Here is a 23,522-nt window from a genome sequence, read left to right on the forward strand (position 1 = left end):
CTACTTTTTTCGTTTTCTTACCCATCTTCAAAGTTCCTGATTTAAGCTTCGGTTTCGCCAGTTTCGGTTTGTTCTTAGTACTTTGCCCGCTCTGCTGTTGCGACCTCCCATTTTTCTGAAAAGAAAACACAATTAACAGCGCGGTGCGTTTCCTACCCCATGCGCTCACCGGTGTTTAAGAGTTCCTGAACAAGTCCTCCAGTTCCTTGGGTCTTTTGAGTCTGGTCGGTAGCTACCCTTTTTCAAGCACTTCCCCTTTCAGCTAGGATGCTTTTCGTCCCCCTTTCACCTCTCCAACTTAAGAGGCCACCTCTTCAACTTAAGAGGTAGCTGGGACACTATTTAACTGCACTCCCCCTTTCAGCTAGGAGGCAGTTCGTACTCTTCCCAACTTGGGAGAGTTATTCCTCCCTTTCTCTGCAAGGGTTCTTTTTTAGAGATCCGACGGCCCAGGATTTCAATCACCTCTCCAATTTAAGAGGTTACTGGACTTCAGTCGGATCCCATCCTCGTCGCCAATTTGTCGCGGAAAACGGAGTGAACACTCAGACCCAGGAGGTTTGTCTCGGAAGTCTTTATTGAATCATGATATCATGGAGAGCCCAGCAGCATACAATGGAGCTAGCCGGCACTCTGAGGAAGCATCAGAGTACACACATAGTTATAGTATAAGCGTACGTGACAGAGGTCATGCAAATTACAAAAGCTGCTTGACCCTTAGTAATTAATAACATTGAAACTTTATCTTTGGCGTGCATACAATTGTTCTGTCTTAGTTTATAATTACGCAAAAACCTTGAGTAGTTACACAAAACCTTGAGTAGCCCATCTGGCGACTAGTCATCTGGACGGACAACAGATAGCATGACTAGGCCCTGTCTCATGTGCTGATAACAGACATCCTAACTTTGTTTCAAGGGCTCTTGGTGGTTTGTTTATGATACTTGTTTTTCTTCCTTCACAATAGCTTACAGCGCAGGTTTGTCTGCTACTGGGGCAAGGAGACTTCGTTGTAGTATTCCACTATGGTTTAACCACTTAACCCTTTGTTATCCTGTAGATATATTTTATTCTCCCACAAGTGCAGTCGATGGCACCTTGCACTATGGGAAACCAGAGATCTGCACAAATCCCAGCGCTCTTGCTTCCTGGCTTTCCTGATACCGGGCGAATTGCACAAAGTTCTGTCCCTTCGCGAATATGGTGTCCGTGACCTCCTGGATACACTTGTGCATGGCAGCTTGTGAGATCCTGCACAGGTCACCTGTGGAGCCCTGGAAGGAGCCACTGGCATAAAAATTGAGCACCGCGGTCACTTTCACGGCCACTGGCAGTGGATGCCCTCCATGTCCCTGTGGTGCCAAATCCTGCAGCAGGTGGCATATGTGACTGACCAGTTCCCTAGACATGCGCAGTCTTCAGTGACACAGGTTCTCACAGTCATCAGCAGGAATGACAGATGCTGTCTAAAGACCCTGGGTCTGAGGAGGTGCCCACGAGCGATAGCTCTCTGTGGATCTTCAGCTGCGGGTGCAGCAGGCCCTGCAACCCCTTCATCTTGAGGGAGGTGCTCCTCCCTTTGCCAAGCCAGGTGCCTCCACCACTCCCTTCTCCTTCTTCTCTGGTCTCTGTCAGCCATGAGACATACCACTAACTCACCAGACTGCATGATCCTGATGTTCTCCTCCTGCAGGATCAAAGAGAGAGATACGTGGGTTAGCATATGTGTCCTAAGGACCTCTCTTGGTTCGGTCTGAAGGCTCCTTGACACAAGCCGGAGAGTGCCGGTCACCACTTGGATGGCCAGTGTGTAGTGCGCTTCATGGCTGTCTGAGACCCCACCCACCTCCGCCCCACTCTACCTGACCGATTGGCAGCAGCTTTGCCCACTGGACTGCCTGCTGTGCTCTCAGCTCAGGCACAGGCATTCCCCTAACCCACACTGCAAGGCTGCACTGTCAGCTTGAACCATGAGGGTTACTGGTCCAAACCTTAATAAAGACATTGCAAGGGGCTGTGAGCGCCTCCACCAGTGACTGGGCCATGACCACCTTTCACAAGGGGATTGTACAACGTGCCCAGTCGGCCAATTGCTCTGCTGCCCCCTAAAATGCACATTAATTTGCAGTCTAAGCCTGAGGGGTGAAAAGTTCTGGAGCATTTGGTGGCACATTCATGCTTTTGCCTTGCTTGAGTGGGCAGAAATGCTTCAGAGGCCCAACTCCAAGCTTGTCAACGGAGCTGGTGCTGAACGGTCTCAGCTGTGGGAGAATGTTCACTTTTGACAGGATTTTCCAAGTGTGTGGCTGCTTCCCTCAGCCCCCCTCTCCCCCCCACCACAAAACCCCGGCATGTACTTGTGTACTTGCTTCAGTCTGTGCTGCCTTGCCCCCATCGGCCCCCGCCCCACCCGCACTGGAGTTCTTGCCCTGGCACCGCACTGAAAGGCGCTGGGAAAAAGTGATTTGCCTGTGACCCCACCCCCGAATGCGCGGCGCCTCTTCCTTGATGTCCTACAGGTGATGCTCGCGAGCGCTGTGCAAGGTTGCGTGCACTCACCTCCGAGATCCCCTCCAAGTTCAGCTCACCAGGTGCACGCCTTTTAAAGGCAGTCATGAAGTACGACAACATGACAAGGGCAGTAAATTTGACATGGGGGATGATTCCAGCATGAGGGCACAACAATGAGATGCAAATGCATTAAAATTAAGGTCTCAATGTTGGACAATGGGAAACGTGGCCCACCATTGACGGGCAGAGCAAACAATCACAAACTGGTTTCACGATGGCATGAAACCTCCTTAATAATAGATTCCAACATTTTCCCATGACAGATATTAAGCTAGCTGGCCTATAGTTTCCTGCTTTCTGTCTCCCTCCTTTCTTAAACAGAAGGTGAAATCGTCATGTCCCTTGGTGGCAGGTGTCATGATGGCTGTAAGCGGGCATCTGTCATAGGGAAAATGCAATTATCTAAATCTGTTATTAAGGAGGTTATAGTGGGGCACTCAGAAAATTTCAATGCAATCAGGCAGAGTCAACATGGTTTTGTGAAAAGGAAATTGTGTTTGACTAATTTATTAGAGCCCTTTGAGGAAGTAACAAGCAACATGGATAAAGGGGAACCTGTGGATGTGCTGTAATTGGTACATGAATCACAAAAAGTTAGTATGAAGGTACAGCAATTGATTAAGAAGGCAAATGGAATGTTGTCATTTATTGTCAGGGGAATTGAATATAAAAGGAGGAATGTTTTGCTACATTTTGGTGAGACCACATCTGAAGTACTATGTACAGTTTTGGTCTCCTTATTTAAGAAAGGATATAAATACACTTGAAGCATTTCAGAGAAAGTTTACTCGACTGATACCTGGGATGGGGGTGGCTATCTTATGAGGAAAGATTGGACATGCTGGGCCTGTACCCATTGGAGTTCACAAGATTGATAGGCAATCTTACTGAAATATTTATAAGACCCTTACATGGATGCTGAAAGGATGTTTCCCTTGTGGAAGAAACTAGAACTAGGGGACACGGTTTAAAAATAAGGGGTTTCCTATTTAAGATGGAGATGAGGAGAAATTTTTTCTCTCAGAGCGTCATGAGTCCTTGGAACCCTCTTCCCCAGAGAGCGGTGGAGGCAGGGTCAATGAATATTTTAAAGCAGAAGTAGATAAATTCTTGACTAACAAGGGAGTCAAAGGTTATTGGGGGACATGCAGGAAAGTGGAGTTGAGGCCACAATCAGATCAGCAATTATCTTATTGAATGACGGAGCAGGCTCGAGGGGCCGAATAGCCTATTCCTGCTCCTAATTCCTATGTTCATATGTTCAGCTACAAGCCTCTATACCGCAGGCTGCTGCTGCTAGTCGTATTGTTCCTCATCCATGATTCAATCTAATGAAGCCAAGGCACCAGCCATCCTGAGGCGATTTGGAAAACTTCTAATGCATAGAAACCTAGTGAAAGCACCCCCAGTGGCAGCTGAGTATTTATTGTAGTCTTTCCATGGGTTTGATTCAGCCCTATCAATTGCCCCATTGGCATTCTCACCTTGCCTTCACCAGCCAGTTTCAGGAAACTCAAGAAACCCATGAAAGCAATGATAAATTTAAAGGTGAGTTTAAACATTGCTTTAATTGATCCATTAGCATATGTTAATAGGCATCTCATCTCACAGGACGGGACTGCACACACCATTTAACACAGTCGAGTTAAATGTGGAAATGGCTGTTTGCTGCTGGTTTCTTGAGAAGCTCACATTTTTGCTGGTTTTAATCATCCACCCGTCCCCACACCCAGGCACTCAGCCAGGTCAAAATCCCACTCAACGCTTCAGGTCAATGACCTGTCATCAGACTGACAGAAAAGGACAGACCTGTGGATAATGGAGACAGTGTGGGGTCCACATTCTGAGTAATGGATAATGGAGACAGTGTGGGGTCCACATTCTGAGTAATGGATAATGGAGACAGTGTGGGGTCCACATTCTGAGTAATGGATAATGGAGACAGTGTGGGGTCCACATTGTGAGTAATGGATAATGGAGGCAGTGTGGGGTCCACATTCTGAGTAATGGATAATGGAGACAGTGTGGGGTCCACAGTTTTGCTTCTGAGTTTTGTCTATTGTTTGATTTTACAGGTACCCACTATGTGGTCGGTAAAGTCATATCCTTCCTTGAAGCCACTGGGCAGTTACATCACTGACCTCCTGTCCAGAATTCAGTTCTTTAAGGTACAGATAAATAAAGGTATATTTATAACTAGATCTATCTCTGGAATTCTCTTCATAAACCTGTTCACCTCAAACCCCTCCTTGAAGATATTCCTTAAAACCTGTCTCTATAATATCACCTTCTTTTAATCAGTGTAAATTTGTGTCTGAAAGTACTGCTGTGCCTGGCACTGGGCAATTTTTCTACATTAAAAACACTATATAAATACAAGATGTTGTTTATGTATTTTTTTTAATCTCCCTTTTGTTCTGATGCATTTCAGAGTTGGATTAATAAAGGAACCCCAATAGTCTTCTGGATCTCTGGGTTGTACTTCACCCAGAGCTTCCTAACAGGCGCTCTCCAGAACTATGCAAGGAAATATCGAATACCAATAGATCATCTGGGCTTCCAGTTCGATGTGACTGACCAGGATCATGATATGCCAACTCCACCAGTAAGGGACATTTTCTAACTACACATTACAGTACAAACACCTTTCTCCATCCTCCATTCTTGCCCTGGAACAGTCCATCTGCAACTTGGCTCAATTAGTATATTTTTGATGTTCCATGGCCACTGATAAAATGGTCTTGGCCCCCTTTATTCATTAATCTTTCCGTGATCAGCCCAATATGCAGTGAGCATTGATCACACTTAACTCAGATTCCACAAGTATGACACATCTATACTGATGCCAGCCTACCCTACCATGCGAGAAATTGCACATTCATCTACATATCCACAGTTTCAGCAAAAGGATGCTTTTGGTCCATCTAGCTCACCTATCCTCAGAATCCGCTTGCTGTATTTCGAATAACCCTGAATCCCATTTGTTGACAAGAATCTGTCCAGGTCCATCGTAAACCCATCAAGGTATCTTGTTCCACCATCCTGGTGCGTTTCCTATTCACAAACTAATCACCCGCTCAGTAATAAAGTTTCTCTTGCATTTCCCATTGAATTTGGTTGTCTTTAATATCATCCCTTTTGCTTAAAATCTGTGTACATCAGAAAACTCAGATAGATCCAATTTGTCCAAACTTTTATAATTTCAAACACTCCTGTCAGATCCCATAACAGTGAAAAGACCCTGTGTCATCAATCTTCCCTCATATCTCAATCTATTAAATTCCAAGATTAATTGAGATACATGATCCAGATAGAGTTTATTGGTACTGGTTGGAGTAAAGATGTGCTCATTTGGATTTACAGGTGGAACAGATTTGATATATTTCATTGTGAAAATACACATGGCTTTGATGTAATGAAAAGTGTCACTGATCCTCTCACACTTCCTGATCATGAATGCCATTTTCTTAATATCTCCCCAAGGTTGACACCTGTTCCACACTCTGCTGCTCAACCTCTTAGACATAGGCCAAAATCCAGTTTTTACATTATCCACATTTTAAGCAGCTGAATTCCCGTAGAGGTTCCCAATCGTGTGTCAGATTCAGGAAATCCCTGGAAAAACAGCAGATAATAGGGCAAGTCCACAGGAATTATCTGCAGTTAAAAGTTTCATTCTGAGCAGTGACACTAGGACCCACATCTGAAACATGACACTCACTCCACACTCAGTTACTGATCCACTGCATATTAAATAGCAGAAATTTCCCCTTCCGACACAGTCACCAAATCTATTCCTTCACACTGTGACCATTCCTCAGAAGAAAACTAATACAGACTTGAAACGTTAACTCTGTTTCTCTCTCCATAGATACTGCCAGACCTGCTGAGTTTTTGCAGCATTTTCAGTTTTTGTTTCTGACCATTCCTCTTCCTGGCCACACTCTCAGGTGGAAGCAGGATGTTCACCAACTTGACATCCTCGAGTTTCACACCACATATCTGTGCCATCACCCAAACCATCTATTTCGACCTCAGTAATATCATCCACCTTCAGCACTCTGCAGTTCATCGGCTATTGAAACTCTCATCCATGACTTATAAAATCATAGCATCTGGTTAGGGCACACAAGGAGTAAGACATCCCAACATGGCTTCCCCATTGTCCCAGACCCCTCCCTTACCCAATGCCACCTACCCCATCCCCACAGGACCAGGAAAATGTAGCTCAAAGAGTCAAGTATCAACCAGCTGTACACGGAGCACAGAGACCATCCTTTACACAGACACCATCCTTTACACAGACACCATCCTTTACACAGAGCACAGACACCATCCTTTACACAGACACCATCCTTTACACAGGCACCATCCTATACACAGAGAACAGACACCACCCTTTTCACAGGCACCATACTTTACACAGGCACCATCCTTTACACAGGCACCATCCTTTACACAGGCACCAACCTTTACACAGGCGCCATCCTTTACACACACACCATCCTTTACACAGGCACCATCCTTTACACAGTCCCCATCCTTTACACAGACACCATCCTTTACACAGACACCATCCTTTACACAGACACCATCCTTTACACAGGCACCATCCTTTACATAGAGCACAGACATCATCCTTTACACAGACACCATCCTTTACACAGACACCATCCTTTACACAGACACCATACTTTACACAGACACCATACTTTACACAGGATCCATCCTTTACACAGAGCACAGACACCATCCTTTACACAGACACCATCCTTTACACAGGCACCATCCTATACACAGAGAACAGACACCACCCTTTTCACAGGCACCATACTTTACACAGGCACCATCCTTTACACAGACACCATCCTTTACACAGGCACCAACCTTTACACAGGCGCCATCCTTTACACACACACCATCCTTTACACAGGCAGCATCCTTTACACAGGCACCATCCTTTACACAGGCACCATCCTTTACACAGGCACCATCCTTTACACAGACACCATCCTTTACACAGACACCATCCTTTACACAGACACCATCCTTTCCAAAGGCACTATCGTTTACACAGACACCAGACTTTACACAGACACCATCCTTTACACGGACACCATCCTTTACACAGACACCATCCTTTACACAGACACCATCCTTTCCAAAGGCACTATCGTTTACACAGACACCAGACTTTACACAGGCACCATCCTTTACACAGAGCACAGACACCACCCTTTTCACAGGCACCATACTTTACACAGGCACCATCCTTTACACAGACACCATCCTTTACACAGACACCATCCTTTCCAAAGGCACTATCGTTTACACAGACACCAGACTTTACACAGGCACCATCCTTTACACAGAGCACAGACACCATCCTTTGCACAGACACCATCTTTTACACAGAGCAAAGACACCATCCTTTACACAGAGCACAGACAACATCCTTTCCACAGACTCCATCCTTAACAGAGAGTACAGACACCATCCTTTACACAGACACCATCCTTAAAACAGACACCATCCTTTACACAAGCACCACCTTTACACTGACACCATCCTTTACACAGGTCACATCCTTTACACAGACAACATCCTTTACACAGACACCATCCTTTACACAGGCAACATCTTTAACACAGGTCACATCCTTTAAACAGACAACATCCTTTACACAGACATCATCCTATACACAGGCACCATCCTTTACACAGGCACCATCCTTTACACATACACCATCCTTTCCAGGGAGCAAAGACACCATCCTTTACACAGCTCACATCCTTTAAATAGACACCATCCCTTACATGACACCATCCCTTACACAGACACCATCCTTTACACAGACACCAACCGTCCTTTACAAAGACACCATCCTTTACACAGACACCATCCTTCACACAGAGACCATCTTTTACACAGAGCAAAGACACCATCCTTTACACAGAGCACAGACAACATCCTTTCCACAGACTCCATCCTTCACAGAGAGTACAGACACCATCCTTTACACAGACACCATCCTTAAAACAGACACCATCCCTTACACAGGCACCATCCTTTAGATGGAACACAGACAACAACCTTTACACAGACACCATCCTTTACACAGAGCCAAGACACCATCCTTTACACAGAGCACAGACAACATCCTTTACACAGACACCATTCTTTACACAGACACCATCCTTAAAACAGACACCATCCCTTACACAGGCACAATCATTTAGATGGAACACAGACACCATCCTTTACACAGGCACCATCCTTTACACAGACAGCATCCTTAAAACAGACACCATCCTTTACACAGACACCATCCTTTACACAGACACCATCCTTTACACAGACACCATCCTTTACACAGACACCATCCTTTACACAGACACCATCCATTGCACAGGCACCATCCTTTGCACAGGCACCATCCTTTACACAGACACCATCCTTTACGCAGACACCATCCTTTACACAGACACCATCCTTTGCACAGGCACCATCCTTTGCACAGGCACCATCCTTTACACAGGCACCATCCTTTACACGGAGCACAGACACCAACCTTTACGCAGACACCATCCTTTACACAGGCACCACCCTTTACACAGAGCACAGACACCATCCTTTACACAGACACCATCCTTTACACAGGCACCATCCTATACACAGAGAACAGACACCACCCTTTTCACAGGCACCATACTTTACACAGGCACCATCCTTTACACAGACACCATCCCTTACACAGGCACCAACCTTTACACATGCGCCATCCTTTGCACACACACCATCCTTTACACAGGCACCATCCTTTACACAGGCACCATGCTTTACACAAAGCACAGACACCATCCTTTACACAGACACCATCCTTTACACAGACACCATCCTTTACACAGACACCATCCTTTACACAGGCACCATCCTTTACATAGAGCACAGACATCATCCTTTACACAGACACCATCCTTTACACAGACACCATCCTTTACACAGACACCATACTTTACACAGGATCCATCCTTTACACAGAGCACAGACACCATCCTTTACACAGACACCATCCTTTACACAGGCACCATCCTATACACAGAGAACAGACACCACCCTTTTCACAGGCACCATACTTTACACAGGCACCATCCTTTACACAGACACCATCCTTTACACAGGCACCAACCTTTACACAGGCGCCATCCTTTACACACACACCATCCTTTACACAGGCAGCATCCTTTACACAGGCAGCATCCTTTACACAGGCACCATCCTTTACACACACACCATCCTTTACACAGACACCATCCTTTACACAGGCACCAACCTTTACACAGGCGCCATCCTTTACACACACACCATCCTTTACACAGGCACCATCCTTTACACAGGCACCATCCTTTACACAGGCACCATCCTTTATACAGACACCGTCCTTTACACAGACACCGTCCTTTACACAGACACCATCCTTTACACAGACACCATCCTTTACACAGGCACCATCCTTTACACAGGCACCATCCTTTACACAGACACCATCCTTTCCAAAGGCACTATCGTTTACACAGACACCAGACTTTACACAGGCACCATCCTTTACACAGAACACAGACAACATCCTTTCCACAGACTCCATCCTTCACAGAGAGTACAGACACCATCCTTTACACAGACACCATCCTTTACACAGACACCATCCTTAAAACAGACACCATCCTTTACACAAGCACCATCCTTTACACTGACACCATCCTTTACACAGGTCACATCCTTTACACAGACAACATCCTTTACACAGACACCATCCTTTACACAGGCAACATCTTTAACACAGGTCACATCCTTTAAACAGACAACATCCTTTACACAGACACCATCCTATACACAGGCACCATCCTTTACACAGGCACCATCCTTTACACATATACCATCCTTTCCAGGGAGCAAAGACACCATCCTTTATACAGCTCACATCCTTTAAACAGACACCATCCCTTACATAGACACCATCCCTTACACAGACACCATCCTTTACACAGACACCAACCGTCCTTTACACAGACACCATCCTTTACACAGACACCATCCTTCACACAGAGACCATCTTTTACACAGAGCAAAGACACCATCCTTTACACAGAGCACAGACAACATCCTTTCCACAGACTCCATCCTTCACAGAGAGTACAGACACCATCCTTTACACAGACACCATCCTTTACACAGACACCATCCTTAAAACAGACACCATCCCTTACACAGGCACCATCCTTTAGATGGAACACAGACAACAACCTTTACACAGACACCATCCTTTACACAGAGCCAAGACACCATCCTTTACACAGAGCACAGACAACATCCTTTACACAGACACCATCCCTTACACAGGCACAATCCTTTAGATGGAACACAGACACCATCCTTTACACAGGCACCATCCTTTACACAGACAGCATCCTTAAAACAGACACCATCCTTTACACAGACACCATCCTTTACACAGACACCATCCTTTACACAGACACCATCCTTTACACAGGCACCATCCTTTGCACAGGCACCATCCTTTACGCAGACACCATCCTTTACACAGACACCATCCTTTACACAGGCACCATCCTTTGCACAGGCACCATCCTTTACACAGGCACCATCCTTTACACGGAGCACAGACACCATCCTTTACGCAGACACCATCCTTTACACAGGCACCACCGTTTACACAGACACCATCCTTTACACAGGCACCATCCTTTGCACAGGCACCATCCTTTACACAGGCACCATCCTTTACACGGAGCACAGACACCATCCTTTACAAAGACACCATCCATTACACAGGCACCATCCGATACACGAAGCAAAAAAAGCCATCCTTTACACTGACACAGGCACCATCCTTTACACAGGCACCATCCTTCACTGACACTATCCTTAAAACAGACACCATCCCTTACAGAGGCACCATCATTTACACTGGCACCATCCCTTGCACAGGCACCATCCTTTACATGGAGCACAGACACCGTCCTTTACACAGGCACATCCTTTACACAGGCACCATCCTTTACACAGACACCATCCTTTACAGAGATCACATCCTTCACACAGACAACATGCTTTACACAAACACCATCCTTTGCACACACACCATCCCTCACACAGACACCGTCCTTTAGACGGAACAAAGACACCATCCTTTACACAAGCACCATCCTTTACACGGACACCATCCTTCGCACAGTGCATAGACACCATTCTTTACATGGAGCACAGACACCATCCTTTACACAGGCACCATCCTTTACACAGGCACCATCCTTTATGCAGAGACCATCCTTTACACAAGCACCATCCTTTACACAGACACCATCCTTCACACAGAGCACAGGCACCATCCTTTACACAGAAACCATCCTTCACACAGAGCACAGGCACCATCATTTACACAGGCACCATCCTTTACACAGGCACCATCCTGTACAGAGACACTATCCTTTACACGGAGTACTGACACCATATCCGCCATATGAACACACTCGACCTCTCCCTCCAGCAGCACCGCCGCACCCTTTTTCAAAGCTGCGCGTGCCCCCAGTTTCATTTTATTCTTCGCCTCATCCGTCGCCTCAACAAGAAACTTTTTCTCTTTCTCTCAAGTGCTAAGGAACGCAAGCTCCAACAACTCATCGACTCCAACACCCATCTGGGACCCTCCACCCCTGCTTGTCCCTCCATCCTCACCCCATCTTCCAATCCCAGCCCCAGCCGCGTATTCACTATACCCCCTGACCTTCCCCTCTCCGAGGCTGAACGTTCAGTGCTCAGCAAAGGACTTAGTTTCATACCCTTACGCCCTCATCTCAATGAATTTCGGGCTCGGCATGATGCTGAACGCTTCTTCCGCCGTCTTCGTCTCCGTGCTCACTTCTTTGGGCAGGAGTCCTCTCCCCGTTCAACGGATCCTTTTACCCACCTCCAATATTCTCCCTCCACTTGGACCCCTCCCTCTGGATTCTTACCTTCTCTTGATCTTTTAATTGAGAACTGTCGGCGTGACATTAGCCGTCTCAATTTCTCTGCTCCTCTCACCCATTCTAATCTGTCTCTCTCTGAACTCACTGCACTCCGTTCTCTCAGGTCCAACCCCAACATTGTCATCAAACCCGCTGACAAGGGTGGTACTGTTGTTGTCTGGCGCATTGACCTCTACCTCGCGGAGGCTGAGCGTCAACTCACAGACATTTCCTCCTACCTCTCCCTGGACCATGACCCCACCACAGAACATCAAGCCATTGTTTCCAGGACTGTCACTGACCTCATCTCCTCTGGAGATCTTCCTCCCACAGCTTCGAACTTGATAGTCGCCCAACCTCGGACGGCCCGCTTCTACCTCCTACCCAAAATCCACAAACAGAACTGTCCTGGCAGACCGATTGTGTCAGCCTGTTCCTGCCCCACAGAACTCATTTCTCGTTATCTTGACTCCCTTCTCTCTCCCCTTGTCCAGTCCCTTCCCACCTACATCCGTGATTCCTCTGACACCTTACGTCACATCAACAATTTCCAGTTCCCTGGCCCCAACCGCTTCCTCTTCACCATGGATGTCCAATCCCTCTACACCTCCATCCCCCACCAGGATGGTCTGAGGGCCCTTAGCTTCTTCCTTGAACAGAGGCCCCAACAATCTCCATCCACCACTACTCTCCTCCGTCTGGCTGAACTTGTTCTCACACTGAACAATTTCTCCTTTAACTCCTCTCACTTCCTCCAAATAAAAGGTGTGGCTATGGGTACCCGCATGGGCCCCAGCTATGCCTGTCTCTTTATGGGGTATGGGGAACATTCCTTGTTCCAGTCCCACTCCGGCCCCCTCCCACAACTCTTTCTCCGGTACATCGATGATTACTTCGGTGCTGCTTCATGCTCTCGTCGGGACCTGGAAAAATTTATTAATTTTGCTTCCAATCTCCACCCCTCCATCATCTTCACATGGTCCATCTCTGACACTTCTCTTCCCTTCCTTGACCTCTCTGTCTCAATTTCTGATGATAGACTGTCCACCAATATCCATTACAAGCCTACCGACTCCCACAGCTACCTCGACTACAGCTCCTCACACCCCGCTTCTTGTAAAGACTCCATCCCATTCTCTCAGTTCCTTCGCCTCCGTCGCATCTGTTCTGATGACACTACCTTCAAAAACAGCTCCTCTGACATGTCCTCCTTCTTCCTTAACCGAGGTTTTCCATCCACGGTCGTTGACAGGGCCCTCAACCGTGTCCGGCCCATATCCCGCGCATCCTCCCTCACGCCTTCTCCTCCTTCCCAGAAACATGATAGGGTCCCCCTTGTCCTCACTTATCACCCCACCAGCCTCCGCATTCAAAGGATCATCCTCCGCCATTTCCGCCAACTCCAGCATGATGCCACCACCAAACACATCTTCCCTTCACCCCCCCCGACGGCATTCCGTAGGGATCGTTCCCTCCGGGACACCCTGGTCCACTCCTCCATCACCCCCTACTCCTCAACCCCCACTTATGGCACCTCCCCATGCCCACGCAGAAGATGCAACACCTGCCCCTTCACTTCCTCTCTCCTCACCGTCCAAGGGCCCAAACACTCCTTTCAAGTGAAGCAGCATTTCACTTGCATTTCCCCTAACTTAGTCTACTGCATTCGTTGCTCCCAATGCGGTCTCCTCTACATTGGAGAGACCAAACGCAAACTGGGCGACCGTTTTGCGGAACACCTGCGGTCTGTCCGCAAGAAAGACCCAAACCTCCCTGTCGCTTGCCATTTTAACACTCCACCCTGTTCTCTTGCCAACATGTCTGTCCTTGGCTTGCTGCATTGTTCCAGTGAAGCCCAACGCAAACTGGAGGAACAGCACCTCATCTTCCGACTAGGCACTTTACAGCCTTCCGGGCTGAATATTGAATTCAACAACTTTAGATCTTAAACTCCCCCTCCCCCCATCCCCACCCTGTTTCTCCCCCCCCCCTCCACCCCACTTTTTTTTTTCAATAATTTATATAGATTCTTCTTTCCCCACCTATTTCCATTATTTTTAAATCTAAAACTAAAACCTTGTTAGTCTTTCCACCCCACCCCCACCAGAGCTGTACCTTGAATATCCTGTCTTCCATTCTTAATTAGCACTTTTCTTAGACAAATATCATCACCTTCAACACCTCTTTGACCCTTTTGTCTGTGACATCTTTTGATTATCTGCTCATCTCCACAATCACCACACCCTCAATGTCTCTCTCCCCCACCACCGCCCCACCCACCTTAAACCAGTTTATATTTCTCCCTTCTTCTAACTATGCTTCGGTTCTGCCGAAGGGCCATGAAGGCTCGAAACGTTAACTGATTTCTTCTCCGCCGATGCTGCCAGACCTGCTGAGTTTTTCCAGGTAATTCTGTTTTTGTTATCCATTACACAGGCACCATCCTATACACGAAGCTCACACGCCATCCTTTACACTGACACAATCTTTTACACAGGCATCACCCTTTACACAGAGCACAGACAACATCATTTACACAGACACCATCCTTCACAAAGAGCACAGACACCACCCTTTACACAGACACCATCCTTAAAACAGACACCATCCCTTACACAGGCACCATCATTTACACTGGCACCATCCTTTACACTGGCACCATCCTGTACACAGGCACCATCCTTTGAAGAGACACCATCCCTTACACAGGCACATCCTTTACACAGGCACCATCCTTTACACAGGCACTATCCTTTACACAGGCACCATCCTTTACAGATACACAATCCTTTACAGACATCACATCCTTCACACAGATAACATCCTTTACACAGGCACCATCATTTGCACACACACCATCCCTCACACATGCACCATAATTTAGACGGAACAAAGACACCATCCTTTATACAGGCACCATCCTTTACACAGGTAGCATCCTTTACACAGGCACCATCCTTTACACAGACACCATTCTTTACACAGACACCATCCTTTACACGGAGCACAGGCACCATCCTTTACACAGGTAGCATTCTTTACACAGGCACCATCCTTTCCACAGGCACCATTCTTCACATAGACACCAGACTTTACACAGAGACCATCCCTTACACTAGCACCATCCTTTAGACGGGGTACATACACCATCCTTTACACAGGCACCATCCTTTCCATGGAGCACAGACACCATCCTTTACACAGGCACATCCTTTACACAGGCACCATCCTTTGCACACACACCATCCCTCACACAGGCACCATCCTTTAGATGGAACAAAGACACCATCCTTTACACAGGCACCATCCTTTACACAGACACCATCCTTTACACAGGCACCATCCTTTACACAGGCACCATCCTTTACACAGACACCATCCTTTACACAGGCACCAATCTTTAAACAGGTACCATCCATTACACAGGCACCATCCTATACACAGAACACTCACAGCAACCTTTGCACAGAAACCATCCTTTACACGGAGCACGGACAACATCCTTTACACAGACACCATCCTTTCCAATGGCACCATCTTTTACACATGCACCATAGTTTACACGGACACAATCCTTTACACAGTCACCATCCTGTACACAGACACCATCCTTTACACAGACGCCATCCTGTACACAGACACCATCCTTTACACAGACAGCATCCATTACACTGACACCATCCTTTACACGGAGCACAGACACCATCCTGTACACAGACACCATCCTTTACACAGGCACCATCCATTACGAGGACCCCATCTATTACACAGGCACCATGCTATACGCGAGCACAGATGCCATCCTTGACACTGACACCATCCTTGACACTGACACCATCCTTTACACAGACACCATCCTTTACACAGACAACATCTTTTATATAGACACCATCCCTTACACAGGCACCATGCTTTACACAGGCACCATCCTTTACACAGACACCATCCTTTACACAGACACCATCCTTTACACAGGCACCATCCTTTGCACAGACACCATCCTTTACACTGGCACCATCCTTTGCACAGGCACCATCCTTTACACAAGCACCATCCTTTACGCAGACTCCATCCTTTACATGCAGCACAGACACCAGTCTTTACTCAGATACCATCCTTTACACAGACAACATCCTTTACACAGACACCAACCTTTACACAGGCACCATCGTTTGCACAGACACCATCCTTTACACAGAATCCAGACACCATCCTATACACAGACACAATTTTTACATAGACACCATTCATTACACAGACACCATCCTTTACGCAGACACCATCCTTTACACAGGCACCATCCTTTACAAAGAAACCATCCTTTACACAGACACCATCCTTTACACAGACACCATCCATTACACAGGCACCATCCTTTGCACAGGCACCATCCTTTACACGGGGCAAGGACAACATCCTTTACACAGACACCATCCTCCTCACAGACCACAGACACCATCATTTACACAAACACCATCCCTTACACAGGCACCATCCTTTAGATGGAACACAGAACACAATCCTTTCCACAGGCACCATCCTTTAGATGGAACACAAGCACCATCCTTTCAACAGGCACCATCCTTTCCACAGGCACCATCCTTTCCACAGGCACCATCCTTTACACAGGCACCATCCTTTAAACAGACACCATCCTTTACACAGACACCATCCTTTACACAGACTCCATCCTTTACACAGACACCATCCTTTACACAGGCACCTTCCTTTACACGGACACCATCCTTTACACAGACACCATCCTTTACACAGACACCATCGTTTGCACAGACACCATCCTTTACACAGAACCCAGACACCATCCTATACACAGACGCCATTTTTACACAGACACCATTCATTACACAGACACCATCCTTTACGCAGACACCATCCTTTACGCAGACACCATCCTTTACACAGGCACCATCCTTTACAAAGAACCATCCTTTACACAGACACCATCCTTTACACAGAGACCATCCATTACACAGGCACCATCCTTTGCACAGGCACCATCCTTTACACGGGGCAAGGACAACATCCTTTACACAGTCACCATTCTCTACATGGAGCACAGACAACATCCTTTACACAGACACCATCCTCCTCACAGACCACAGACACCATAATTTACACAAACACCATCCCTTACACAGGCACCATCCTTTAGATGGAACACAGACACCATCCTTTACACAGACACCATCCTTTGCACAGACACCATCCTTTACACAGGCACCTTCCTTTACACAGACACCATGCTTTACACAGACACCATCCTTTACACAGACACCATCCTTTACACAGTCACCATCCTTTACACAGACACCATCCTTTACACAGTCACCATCCTTTACACAGACACCATCCTTTACACAGACACCATCCTTTCCACAGGCACCATCCTTTACACAGTCACCATCGTTTACACAGACACCATCCTTTACACAGGCACCATCCTTTACAAAGACACCATCCTTTACACAGACACCATCCTTTACACAGACACCATCCTTTACACAGACACCATCCTTTACACAGTCACCATCCTTTACACAGACACCATCCTTTACACAGACACCATCCTTTACACAGACACCATCCTTTACACAGTCACCATCCTTTACACAGACACCATCCTTTACACAGACACCATCCTTTACACAGGCACCATCCTTTACAAAGACACCATCCTTTACACAGACACCATCCTTTCCACAGGCACCATCCTTTACAAAGACACCATCCTTTACAAAGACACCATCCTTTACACAGACACCATACTTTACACAGGATCCATCCTTTACACAGAGCACAAACACCATCCTTTACACAGGCACCATCTTTACACAGACACCATCCTTTACACAGACACCATCCTTTGCACAGGCACCATCCTTTGCACAGACACCATCCTTTACAAAGACACCACCCTTTACACAGACACCATCCTTTACACAGACACCATCCTTTACACTGGCACCATCCTTTACACAGACACCATCCTTTACACAGGCACCATCTTTACACAGACACCATCCTTTACACAGACACCATCCATTACACAGACACCATCCTTTGCACAGACACCATCCTTTACAAAGACACCACCCTTTACACAGACACCATCCTTTACACAGACACCATCCTTTACACAGACACCATCCTTTACACAGGCACCATCCTTTACACGGAGGACGGACAACATCCTTTACACAGACATCCTTCCTTTCCAATGGCACCATCTTTTACACATGCACCCTTGTTTACACGGACACAATCCTTTACACAGAGCACAAACACCATCCTTTACACAGACATCATCCTGTACACAGACACCATCCTGTACACAGACACCATCCTTTACACAGGCAGCATCCATTACACTGTCACCATCCTTTACACGGAGCACAGACACCATCCTGTACACAGACACCATCCTTTACACAGGCACATCCATTACAAGGACCCCATCTATTACACAGGCACCATGCTATACGCGAGCACAGATGCCATCCTTGACAGTGACACCATCCTTGAAACTGACACCATCCTTTACACAGACAACATCTTTTACATAGACACCATCCCTTACACAGGCAACTTTCTTTACACAGGCACCGTCCTTTACACAGAAACCATACTTTATACAGACACCATCCTTTACACAGACACCATCCTTTACACAGAAACCATACTTTACACTGGCACCATCCTTTACACAGGCACCATCCTTTACACAGGCACCATCCTTTACACAGGCACCATCCTTTACACAGGCACCATCCTTTACACAGGCACCATCCTTTCCACAGACACCATCCTTTACACAGGCACCATCCTTTACACAGGCACCATCCTTTACACTGGCACCATCCTTTAAACAAGCATCATCCTTTACGCAGACACCATCCTTTACATGCAGCACAGACACAGTCTTTACTCAGATACCATCCTTTACACAGACACAACCTTTACACAGGCACCATCGTTTGCATAGAACCCAGACACCATCCTATATACAGACACCATTTTTACACAGACACCATTCATTACACAGACACCATCCTTTACGCAGACACCATCCTTTACACAGACACCATCCATTACACAGGCACCATGCTTTGCACAGGCACCATCCTTTACACGGGGCAAGGACAACATCCTTTACACAGTCAGCATTCTCTACATGGAGCACAGACAACATCCTTTACACAGACACCATCCTTTACACAGGCACCTTCCTTTACACAGACACCAACCTTTACACAGTCACCATCCTTTACACAGTCACCATCCTTTACACAGACACCATCCTTTACACAGACGCCATCCTTTACACAGGATCCATCCTTTACACAGAGCACAAACACCATCCTTTACACAGACACCATCCTTTACACAGACACCATCCTTTACACAGACACCATCCTTTACACTGGCACCATCCTTTACACTGGCACCATCCTTTACACAGACACCATCCTTTACACAGACACCATCCTTTACAATGGCACCATTCTTTACACAGACACCATCCTTTACACTGGCACCATCCTTTACACAGACACCATCCTTTACACAGACACCATCCTTTACACAGACACCATCCTTTACAATGGCACCATTCTTTACACAGACACCATCCTTTACAAAGACACCATCCTTTACACTGGCACCATCCTTTACACTGGCACCATCCTTTACACAGACACCATCCTTTACACAGACACCATCCTTTACACAGGCACCATCCTTTACAGGGAGCACAGACAACATCCTTTACATAGACACCATTCTTCACACAGAGCACAGACGCCATCCTTTACACAGACACCATCCTTTACACAGGCACCATCCTTTACAAGGAGCAGAGACACCATCCTTTACACAGGCACCATCCTTTACACAGACACCATCCTTTACACAGGCACCAATCTTTAAACAGGTACCATCCATTACACAGGCACCATCCTATACACAGAACACTCACAGCAACCTTTGCACAGAAACCATCCTTTACATGGAGCACGGACAACATCCTTTACACAGACACCATCCTTTCCAATGGCACCATCTTTTACACATGCACCATAGTTTACACGGACACAATCCTTTACACAGTCACCATCCTGTACACAGACACCATCCTTTACACAGACGCCATCCTGTACACAGACACCATCCTTTACACAGACAGCATCCATTACACTGACACCATCCTTTACACGGAGCACAGACACCATCCTGTACACAGACACCATCCTTTACACAGGCACCATCCATTACAAGGACCCCATCTATTACACAGGCACCATGCTATACGCGAGCACAGATGCCATCCTTGACACTGACACCATCCTTGACACTGACACCATCCTTTACACAGACACCATCCTTTACACAGACAACATCTTTTATATAGACACCATCCCTTACACAGGCACCATACTTTATACAGACACCATCCTTTACAAAGACACCATCCTTTACACAGAAACCATACTTTACACTGGCACCATGCTTTACACTGGCACCATCCTTTACACAGACACCATCCTTTACACAGACACCATCCTTTACACAGGCACCATCCTTTACACAGGCACCATCCTTTGCACAGACACCATCCTTTACACTGGCACCATCCTTTGCACAGGCACCATCCTTTACACAAGCACCATCCTTTACGCAGACTCCATCCTTTACATGCAGCACAGACACCAGTCTTTACTCAGATACCATCCTTTACACAGACAACATCTTTTACACAGACACCAACCTTTACACAGGCACCATCGTTTGCACAGACACCATCCTTTACACAGAACCCAGACACCATCCTATACACAGACACAATTTTTACATAGACACCATTCATTACACAGACACCATCCTTTACGCAGACACCATCCTTTACACAGGCACCATCCTTTACAAAGAAACCATCCTTTACACAGACACCATCCTTTACAAGGACCCCATCCATTACACAGGCACTATCCTATACGCGAGCACAGAAGCCATCTTTTACACTGACACCATCCTTTACACAGGCACCATCCATTACACATGCACCATCGTTTACACAGGCACCATCCTTTGCACGGAGCACAGAGAACATCCTTTGCACAGACACCATCCTTTACACAGACACCATCCTTTACACAGACACCATCCTTTACACAGGCACCATCCTTTACACAGACACCATCCTTTACACAGACACCATCCTTTACACAGACACCATCCTTTACACAGGCACCATCCTTTACACAGGCACCATCCTTTACACTGGCACCATCCTTTACACTGGCACCATCCTTTGCACAGGCACCATCCTTTACACAGGCACCATCCTTTACATGCAGCACAGACACCAGTCTTTACTCAGATACCATCCTTTACACAGACAAAATCCTTTACACAGACACCAACCTTTACACAGGCACCATCGTTTGCACAGACACCATCATTTACACAGAACCCAGACACCATCCTATACACAGACACAATTTTTATATAGACACCATTCATTACACAGACACCATCCTTTACGCAGACACCATCCTTTACACAGGCACCATCCTTTACAAAGAAACCATCCTTTACACAGACACCATCCTTTACAAGGACCCCATCCACTACACAGGCACTATCCTATACGCGAGCACAGAAGCCATCTTTTACACTGACACCATCCTTTGCACAGGCACCATCCATTACACATGCACGATCGTTTACACAGGCACCATCCTTTGCACGGAGCAGAGAGAACATCCTTTACACAGACACCATCCTTTGCACAGACACCATCCTTTGCACAGACACCATCCTTTACACAGACACCATCCTTTACACAGACACCATCCTTTACACAGACACCATCCTTTACACAGACACCATCCTTTACACAGACACCATCCTTTACACAGACACCATCCTTTACACAGACACCATCCCTTACAGAGACACCATCCTTTACACAGGCACCATCCTTTACACAGTCACCATCCTTTACACAGTCACCATCCTTTACACAGACTCCATCCTTTACACAGACTCCATCCTTTACACAGACACCATCCTTTACACAGACACCATCCTTTGCACAGACTCCATCCTTTACACAGACTCCATCCTTTACACAGACACCATCCTTTACACAGGCACCATCCTTTACACAGTCACCATCCTTTACACAGACTCCATCCTTTACACAGACTCCATCCTTTACACAGACACCATCCTTTACAGAGACACCATCCTTTACACAGGCACCATTCTTTACACAGTCACCATTCTTTACACAGTTACCATCCTTTACACAGACTCCATCCTTTACACAGACTCCATCCTTTACAGAGACACCATCCTTTACACAGACTCCATCCTTTACACAGACTCCATCCTTTACACAGGCACCATCCTTTACACAGTCACCATCCATTACACAGACTCCATCCTTTACACAGACTCCATCCTTTACACAGTCACCATCCATTACACAGACTCCATCCTTTACACAGACTCCATCCTTTACACAGGCACCATCCTTTGCACGGAGCAGAGAGAACATCCTTTACACAGACACCATCCTTTGCACAGACACCATCCTTTGCACAGACACCATCCTTTACACAGACACCATCCTTTACACAGACACCATCCTTTACACAGACACCATCCTTTACACAGACACCATCCTTTACACAGACACCATCCTTTACACAGACACCATCCCTTACAGAGACACCATCCTTTACACAGGCACCATCCTTTACACAGTCACCATCCTTTACACAGTCACCATCCTTTACACAGACTCCATCCTTTACACAGACTCCATCCTTTACACAGACACCATCCTTTACACAGACACCATCCTTTGCACAGACTCCATCCTTTACACAGACTCCA

At 46.6% G+C, this 23,522-nt stretch overlaps 1 protein-coding gene across 1 annotated transcript in view; it reads left to right on the top strand.

The window, feature by feature from the left end:
• The window catches only part of LOC144687508 (dynein axonemal heavy chain 3-like), a 706,779-nt gene that overhangs the window by 597,507 nt on the left and 85,750 nt on the right, over nt 1-23,522 (top strand). The window contains exons 58-59 of the mRNA XM_078553740.1: nt 4,647-4,739; nt 5,003-5,176. Of these exons, the coding sequence (XP_078409866.1) occupies nt 4,647-4,739; nt 5,003-5,176 (267 nt within the window). The remainder of the gene's footprint in view (nt 1-4,646; nt 4,740-5,002; nt 5,177-23,522) is intronic.

The sequence above is a fragment of the Cetorhinus maximus genome, chromosome 12, assembly GCF_964194155.1.
Source record: "Cetorhinus maximus chromosome 12, sCetMax3.hap1.1, whole genome shotgun sequence".
Lineage (NCBI taxonomy): Eukaryota > Metazoa > Chordata > Chondrichthyes > Lamniformes > Cetorhinidae > Cetorhinus > Cetorhinus maximus.